General features: G+C 44.7%; 1 protein-coding gene and 1 long non-coding RNA gene across 2 annotated transcripts in view; one reads left to right on the top strand and one right to left on the bottom strand.

The window, feature by feature from the left end:
* Nucleotides 1-7,902, top strand: part of LOC130151178 (opsin-5-like) — a 28,749-nt gene extending 20,847 nt beyond the window's left edge. The window contains exons 2-4 of the mRNA XM_056343047.1: nucleotides 2,740-3,033; nucleotides 3,640-3,971; nucleotides 4,851-7,902. Coding sequence (XP_056199022.1) covers nucleotides 2,740-3,033; nucleotides 3,640-3,971; nucleotides 4,851-5,198 — 974 coding nt within the window. The 3' untranslated portion in view covers nucleotides 5,199-7,902. The remainder of the gene's footprint in view (nucleotides 1-2,739; nucleotides 3,034-3,639; nucleotides 3,972-4,850) is intronic.
* On the bottom strand, nucleotides 5,162-8,055 carry LOC130151183 (uncharacterized). Its single transcript, XR_008822528.1, has 3 exons — nucleotides 7,916-8,055; nucleotides 6,310-6,444; nucleotides 5,162-5,293 (listed from the first exon to the last, which is right to left on the bottom strand). It is a non-coding gene; the product is annotated as an uncharacterized LOC130151183 (long non-coding RNA).
* Nucleotides 8,056-9,258: the final 1,203 nt, after the last annotated feature.

Here is a 9,258-nt window from a genome sequence, read left to right as displayed (position 1 = left end):
ATCTCCTTCTGCTTCACCATGGCTTTAGCCAAGTGTTTTCTTCCTTGTCTGTTTATTGCATGTACCCATGTGATTTGTTTACTACCATTATAGATTTGGAGAGGAGCGGAATTGGTTTAGGCTTGCAGTCCCACTGAATTTTGCTAAGATGCAAGTACCTTCCTCCCTTCAGCTCACTTGAAAACCCTGGTTGGGATGGATTTAAGAAAGACAGGTGTGTGTTTTTATGTGCTTCAGTAAAGAGGCTTTGAGCGGCAATGCTGGGCTTTAGCATTTCACATCTCACCCCTGTTCGTGCACACTTCCCTGCACTGCACTGTGCTGTCCCCTCAGTTGTACTGACAGCAGAGAGCACAACTCAGGGTGAGAAAAATCATTATCTGCAAAACAACAAAGGGTTTTTCTTCTAATCCAAGCCAGGGTGCCTGCTCCTTTCTCACACAAATGTAAATATGTAGATGCAGTTAGGTAATGGGATGGGGCAGCAACAAAGGGCTGGAGGCTGGAGGTCCCCCTGCAGCTATTGCTCTTGTGCCACCATGCTACAGTCTCACACTTCTAAAGGGCTTTTAGGCACCTAAACTTCAGGCATAGCTTCCAGCACTGGATCAAGAGCCCAGTGTGGCAGCCAGGCTCACTACATCATGTAGGGAGTCTCACAAGCATCCCATATACAAAGCAGTGAGCTTAACTGAAAACCATGTTGTATTTATCCATAGCTTTGCCACCTCACTGGGGGCTGCAGGAAGGCCTATTTGTCCCCTGAAAACATGTTTTCATTAGGAAGCAACAAGGCCAGGGCATGGGCTGCAACACTCCCCCCAGTCCTCTCTGCTATTTGATTACTAGCCCGCTCTTGCAGTTTTGTCCCACGCCAGCCAGCAGCCTCACAGGCAGTGGGACGGAGGGGAACAGCATCCGTCAGAGCAAAAGAGAGGGTGGACCTTGATGTCCACCTCTGATGGTAAAACTAAGAGCTGCTTCCCTACCCCTTGCCTAGTGGTTAGGGCTCTCAGAGAAGTGAACAAGGTTCATTTGCCTCCTGAAGCCTGAGGATGTTCCAGCCTGCGGCTGTCATTTGGCAGGAGAGTGCTCTTCTCACCAGGTTGCTGCCTGTCAGCAGGTGGTCCCACACCAAGCCACAGCAGGCATCTCTGTGCGAGCAGACACCTGCCTCTTGAGAGCTGAGGGGACTCTTCAGGCATATCCAGAGGTGCCAAGTGAATGTTGTCAGAAAGTGAATGAATGAGGGATGGGGGGTGTGTGTGTCTCAGATTTGTACCTCTGTTTCATTTAAGGCTTTCTCTTGACATCTCCTGCCTATTCTTGGATTTATGCCAATGTATTTATTCCGTTTTGTTGCATGTGCCTTGATTAATTCCCTCCGTGGGCACTTCATTATGTGGCATCTGTGAGCAAACGCAGCCTTTCTGCATTCACAGCGACAAGGGAACATGACAGAACGTTTTTTTCTGTTTTCCTATTTCACTTCTGACTTTTAGAGGACACCTTCTCAGGAAAACCTTTGATCAAAACGTAGCCCCAGCACAACGTTCACTTGAAAGAAAAGAGAAAATTAGTTGTTCGTCATATGTACTTTTGACACTGTTGTCATGAATGCTTTGAAGCCCTATGGCATATCTGAATAATGTATGTCCGACAGGTCCTTTTGCAAAGTGATCTCCAGTCTGTTGCATGCCTCTGGCTAAACAGTTTCTGTGGTCTGTCTCACTGCACTCAGAGACCACCAGAACAGTGTGGGTGCCTGAACTGCGACACACGATGATTCTCATCCGCTTGACCAGCAAGGACCATGAGCTGCCCGGCCAGCACATGTTGACTATCGAGGCAGCTCAGAGCCGGGAGGCTTGTGCTGGGGCTCCAGTGGAAGGTGCACTGCAAAGAGGGAAGGCTTTGGGAAGTGGAGGGCACCATATGAGAGGAGAGAACAAGCAGGCAGGACAGCTGGAGTTCTTCAGTAGGAGGAAGAAGTGAGGATATTACTAGGGAAAAATGAAGGTGCATAGGTCCATTTTACTTGATGGTGTGTTGTGCAAGATACTGTAAGAGCGGAGCGAATGGATGTGAGCTATTCACATGAGGTAGGAGCCACAGGGGAATAGGTGGGATATAGTGCATGGAGAGGGGTGTGTGACATGGAAGCGAAGAGTTATGGTGTGGTGATATGAAGGGGCAAGATATGGTCTGCTACTCATATGACAACATTTCCCCCAGTGGATAAGGCTGGTCAGCACTGCAGGAGGCTGTGAACAGAAATCTGAAGCGCTCTTTGCTCTAGCAGCTCCATAGTGAAATACCTCCTGACTGGGAAATCCCTGTCTAGCAGGGAGGCAGGAACTGAAACCCAAGAGCTGGCTGAAGCAAAGCAGTGGATGCTGTGGTGAGGATGCTGAGCTGTGTAGCAGCTCTTAGAGATGCCATCTAGGTGGCATTTCCTATCTGCCACCCAAGAGAACAAGTTTCCTCACCATGAGCTGAAGAACATGGTTTCATAGCAGGGCATAGCAGGTGCACACCGGTGTCTTTTGAAAGCATCAGCACAGCAGTGTCTTGGCCTGGGAGGTGCTGAATTCTGGCTAGTCTCCCAGTCTGTCCTGTCTTCTAGACTTTAGTCTTAGGCTAATGACCATAATTTTTCACATCCTTTGTATAATCAATGGATTTCACAGGTGTGTTAACTATGTGATATTATTGTCTGTGCTGATTCTTCTCTTTCAGCCATCCTGACAATCCTTGGAAATTCAGCTGTCCTTGCTACAGCTGTGAAACGCTCTTCCCTCCTGAAGTCACCGGAGCTGCTTACAGTTAACTTGGCAGTAGCAGATATTGGAATGGCAATCAGCATGTATCCACTGGCCATTGCATCCGCCTGGAACCATGCTTGGCTGGGAGGAGATGCATCCTGCATATATTATGCTCTGATGGGTTTCCTTTTTGGTGTCTGCAGCATGATGACCCTATGTGCCATGGCTGTGATTCGATTCCTTGTTACCAATTCATCCAAATCTAACAGTAAGTAATTACATTTCTGGTAACCTTGTAGTGATGCATTTGGGCTATTGTGTTCCGAGACATACTTTGTGGAATGTGGCATGGAGCATCAGTTCAGTAACTGTAGGAATAAGCCTCTAATTTTAGTCCAATATGAAGCCCTTATACTCCTAGAAGGATCTGCTTAAATTTCTTATTAAACAACGAGAATTCTCACTTCTCAGTAACACCAAGTGAAACCGCCTCAGAGTGGAGAGCCCAAATGTTTTGCTGGACTAGACTGTCTTGTCTTCCTATTTGTGTGCAAGCAGACATACTGGAATTTGAGAGGAAGGAGTATTCTCCTGGTGTTCCTGGCCTGGAAGCACAGTACATTTGAGATCAACTTGATCTTGTAAAGCTCCCTGACTTGGTAAACTCAAGATCAGCACTGAGGGCTGCACTCAGGTCTCACCCAATCCATGGACTCTCTTTGTTATGTTTCTCAAGAAGACCAAGGCTTAGGGAACCGCAGCAGCAGCCCAGATATATCTATAGCCACCACTCTTCTGTTTGAGAAGAAGTTATAGCAAAAAAACCGTGGCTGAGATGAGATCCATATATGCTTGCTCTGTCTCTTTCTTGCAGGTAACAAAATCACCAAGAACACTGTTCGCATCTTGATTACTTTCATCTGGCTCTACTCCTTGCTCTGGGCCATTCTGCCCTTGGTAGGCTGGGGCTACTATGGCCCTGAGCCATTTGGCATCTCTTGTACAATAGCCTGGAGCAAGTTCCACAGCTCCTCCAATGGCTTTTCATTCATCCTGAGCATGTTCCTCCTGTGCACAGTCCTGCCTGCACTGACCATCGTTGCCTGTTACTTGGGAATCGCCTGGAAGGTTCATAAAGCATACCAAGAGATCCAGAATATTGACAGGATCCCTAATGCAGCTAAACTGGAGAAGAAGCTGACATTGGTGAGTTATCCCAGTGATAAGAAGAGTCTGCAGTAATCAGGAGCTTATGGAGAACTGGCTCTATTCATGCATGGCTCGTGATGACCCTTCATTGCTTTTGTCTAGTATTGGTGAAAGATGGAGATGTGGTTCCAGTCTCACCCATACTCTGCACCCCTCAGAGGAGCAGGGGGTTCCTGAAAACCTTGTCATGTCAGTAGCTTATAGCGATATAGTAAAATATTATCATTGCATATTATATGCTTATATTATGATCGATTATAATTGCATTGCATATTATACCAATAGCAATCTATCATAGCTACAATGCAGCTTTAACAATCTTTAGGCAGTTTGCATCCAAGACTTTCATGGACATATAGATTTCCAGTCATGCCAGAACAGCTGTCAAATCCTTTCATGTTGTAGCTGGGTTGAGGTCTTGTTCTATCATCCCAGCTATTTTTAATCAACTGAGTGGCTACTCTGAGCGAGAGCTACACAGAAATTCTGTATGGAAACAGAGTTTTTTAACATAAAATTTTTCAAATAAGCACTTTTCTTGTGGAAAAGCAGAATTGACCCAAGTGTTCCAGAGGCCAGCCTATTGCTAGGCTGTACTGTCAGGCTGGGCTGTCTCCATGACCTTTTGAAGCCAGTGTCAGGGAAGGAGATGAAAACAACAGCTGCATCATAAGAAACCCACAGTGTAGATCTACTAGGTGGGAATAAAAGCATGTATGCATTGCCCGGTGTTAGCTGTGCTCATGTCACAACATAGTAAGTGTACAGTTTCAGGTATTTCAGCTGGTTCAGGTGTGGTTTCATCTACACAGCACGCACCTAAGTATCAGATCCTGTCAGTGCAAGCCGAGGACTGAAGCCCTGTTTGCCTTTCAGATGGCCGTGCTCATCTCAGTCGGGTTCCTGAGCTCATGGACACCGTATGCAGCAGCCAGCTTCTGGTCCATATTTAACTCCAGCGGTTCCCTACAGCCCATTGTTACACTGCTGCCCTGTCTGTTTGCCAAATCGTCAACAGCGTATAACCCTTTTATTTACTACATCTTCAGCAAAACTTTCCGCTGTGAAATTAAACAATTGCAGCGTTGCTGTGGCTGGCGAGTTCATTTCTTCAGCACCGACAACTCTGCTGAAAATCCCGTGTCGATGATGTGGAGTGGGAGAGACAACGTACGTCTCTCTGCAGCTGCGAAGGTGGAGAACCAGGCTGCTGCAAGTCGCTGAAATGCAGCGATAGTTTCACGACGTAGGTCGAAACTTGGCCTCACTCGTGGGTCCAAATGCGTAGGCACGCAGCACATGGGGTTGTCACTGCATATCTTATGTCAAATACAGAGGTTTAAGTATATATTTTTACGCAACTTTCAAATATTGTCTTTAAACAGAATAATAAAAAAACCACTATTTTTTCCCAAGAATTTCCACTTTAGAGGAAATAGATAGATCTATGTACTAAACATAAAAACATGTAAACTAAACTTATTTTCAGGGATACAGCTATAATTAAGAGAGGATTTATTATTTTAGGGGCTTTTTTTCTTATACTTTTGACTTCTTAATGCAATCTACCTGCACACTCTTGGCTCTGTCAGTGAACCAGCCATCAGAGGAAACGGCAGGTTGCACACAAGGTGTTACCAAACAAATACAGCTGAGAGTGTAGCTTTCCAGTAAGGCAGACAGAAAACCATATGGGTAGCATGAAATATTCACAGCCAGCAAAAGACAATAAAGGGGCTGCTACCAAAATATCTTCGAGATCTGCAGTTCCTTGCTCCACTGGGGGTATAGTTCCAACTCCTCTAAACACAGGCTCAAAAGGGAGTCACGCAGCCTTAGTCTGAAGCGGTCAGTGGGAATGCGGCAGTCGGCGAATGATGCCTCCTGCGTATTACAAATAGTGCAATGAGAAGTGAAGGAATTGCTTAGCAAAAGGAACTGTGAACTTACGCTGTCGCTTGCTGAGGTGTAACGGCTCTTCCACCGTGAAAGCTGTGGGAGCATTTGTTTTCTGGAGCACTCTGTCCAGCATGCCAAAAGACACCCCCAGGACAACCCGCCCGGCAGTAAGTAAGCCTGCAGATGCAGTCCCCGCTCTCCTCGCTTCAGCGGCAGCTCCTGAGACACCGAGCTGCCCACGGGCTGGAGCACTGACAGCCGCAGCTGAGGACAGTTTACTGATTCACTTTAAGGCATACCTACTAACAGCATCCTGCTAGCCAGCTTTAACCAAATTTATTTGGAGGTGGAAATGATAAGCCTCTACACTTTACATCTCTATCTCTGTGATTTTAAAGGACATAAACATGTATCTTTAGGGTTTCAGATGCTGTACAAAATATGGCTCGATAACCGCAGCAGTTCTTGCTTCCCCTGCTTGCTCAGCTGACCGCATCTATCTTGCATTAGCTTTGGCGAAGGCAAGAAGACTTAGATCACAGGCAGATTTGGCAGAGATTTTCAAAACAATCTAAAACAATAGCAAACGGACTTTGAGTTCTTGAAAACTTCTACCATGCTCAAACCCTAATAATTAGTTTCATTTTATAAAGTACAGCTAAGGCCAAGAACAGGATTAGAAAACAGGCTTAAAAACTTCTGTGGCTATAAGAATTTCTGTTACTATGGCGTGTGAATTACAAGAGAACAAACAAAATGAGACATGCGCTGTAACATACGCAAAGGCAAAAAATAATCACTAAGTTGGGGGTTAGGAGACTTTTAGGAGCTTGTCTTCCCCAAACTCCTGCCACTGGCAGTGTCGCCGACTCTCATAAATATTCCACTAGATTAAACTAGGTTTATTTGTAAAAAGTTGTGAAAAAAACCTAAATTAAGTTGGCCTCCGCAGATGCTCCATGAGGAATGAGACTGTGCTCAGTCTTCTCTCCCAAATGCAATGAGATGAAGCATCCTCTGGGAAAGTCACCTCTGACAGGAAAATGGGAAAAGGGACGAGGAATATGGGGAGCAGGAGAAAACGCCAGTAACCAAGAGGGGAGCATATAAAAGCTGAAGGAAAATATATAGGGAGAAGAGGTGAGGCAGGGGAACGTTTTGCAAGCATGTATGTGGGGAGGGTGAGGACATGGCAAAGGGAAATGCAAAGGGGATGGTAATGTAAAACAATCGACCGGTCAGAGGAGCGGGTCACTGAGCGGAGAAAATATTACCATGCCAGAAAGGGACCTGTTATGCTCAATGTCAATTATCAGCATTTTTTTCATCTTTAAAAAATAACCTGATAGGAAAATGGAACTGTCTTTTAACAGTTTTTGCTTTCACTTGTTCAGTTGCTTGATGTTTAAATAAACAGTAAAATATATATTCCCATCTGCTAATTGCAGATTTGTGAATGGAACAATGACAGACACATCAGTCATGTAATGTAACGTGAGCTTCCTCTGTGAAAAACTGAGGAGCAGAACAGGTCCACATCCACTTGTAAATGCTTGGAAAGTGTATGTAATATGAAAAATATGCCACTCTACAATACAGGCAAAATCTCTGTAAAACCAAAAGATCTGTATATTGTTACTGTCTCCGTATAATGCTTTAGTAGCCTGATTTATTATCTGTTTATGTACTTCCTCTTTAAAAATCAAAGTCCAGGTGTTTGCCTCTACCAAATATGGCTCAAATTTCTTTTTTGTTTTTCAGACTCGGTGAGAAGCAAATCAAAACTTCCCCAGGACAAACTGAATTGTAGATGTTTTATATCATATACAGAAAATTTGAAAAGCAGGGCTGCCCTTGACCAAAGAACTAGGAAAGCAAATATAGCATTAACGTCAGGGGACTAGTTATTTTTCCTTAAGTTTTGTGAAGTTAATTTATGGTCAAATTATAGCTCTCATTTAATGGTATTTCCTACCGAGCCCCGGACTGTGCTGTCAACTGAGTGATCTTCTAAGACACCAAAGCAGAATGCAAGCACTTACCTCAGAAATGAATCTGGGCATCTTACACTGGCAATCACCAGCGCAGCCATCCAAATACAAACCCGTATTTAAGGTAAAAACTCCAACAGCGTCTGACCCACTCACACACTAGGAGTTACCTCACAAACCGTGGGTTTACAGCGCAGACATCCACATCTGAGTGAGCCACCTCCAGCTCCTTTCTGGCCATTGAGGATAAACGGAGCTCGCTACTCAGATGATGACATGCAAAGTTTGATTTGCATTAAAATAAATTGCAATTCAGTGCCTTGCTTTGAAAAACCTTCTAGGCAGTCTCTGCCTAGGCATAAGAATACAGAACTAGACCACTTCTGTTAAAAGTCAGTTTTCCCATCTGTAACATTACATGTGACTCACTTCAGAACAAGGATCAATTATTTCAGCAGTTATTTCTAGCAGTTAGAGCATAAGGTCAGTGCTGCAGACTTGCGTTCCACCCCATTGCTTCACCAGTGATACTGCGCAGTTCTGGGGAAAAGACTTAAAACTCTGCCTTGTGTTCTTTTCTTACCCAAGCAATAGAGACAGTCTTGCTGCTCATCACTGTAAAGCACCAACTGTTTGATGAACAGCTTAACCCAAGTGCAAAAGCACCAGTCCTGAGGGCTGGGGATTCACGAAAAATGAAAACCAGACTGCGACCCCCGTACAGAAATTTCCCCTCTCTAGGATCTGACTACTGTGCTCAGGAGGTTACTTTACAATTGAAAAACAAACGGGTGGCTTGTTTTGCAGTTAGGGCACCGGCATGGGCCTTGGTGCTACCCTCAAGTTCTTAAAAGTCCTTTATCAAGGCTTCTTTCATGAAAGACAATGCACCGCAGCAAGTGAAATTCATATCATACGTGTAAATTCGTATCTCCACAACTTCAGACCTTTGTCCTATCTTTATTCCTTGCATCTTTGCAAAACTTCCTTACAGATAAAAAAATGTATCTCCCATTTTGGAACTTCTGAAGGGAAATTACTTAGTCATGCAGTAACCTGCTGCTACCTTGCTTATTCCTATGGGAAGGATCTGGGTGCCTAGTCCCAGAGTTTATATATAGTTATCATTTTGTCCTGGAATATGCCAAAAATACTCAAAACAAAACGTTTCAGTATATTTGCAGAGTATCAACTTGATTTTTGCACTAACCCAAATTCTCACTAGCCTGAAGAGCAGTGCAGTTTTAAAGCAGCCAAGTTGATGAGGAGCATGTGCAGCATCTGAGATTTTAGATGGCAACCATTCACCGTTACCAATGAGGGCTGACAACCTGACATCAACTTGTCAGCAAGCACTACGCTCACTGCTGAGCGGCTCCAGCAGCGGGGAACAT

This window comes from Falco biarmicus, chromosome 6 (genome assembly GCF_023638135.1).
Source record: "Falco biarmicus isolate bFalBia1 chromosome 6, bFalBia1.pri, whole genome shotgun sequence".
In the NCBI taxonomy this organism is placed as follows: domain Eukaryota; kingdom Metazoa; phylum Chordata; class Aves; order Falconiformes; family Falconidae; genus Falco; species Falco biarmicus.
This window is presented reverse-complemented; position numbering and strand designations above follow the sequence as displayed.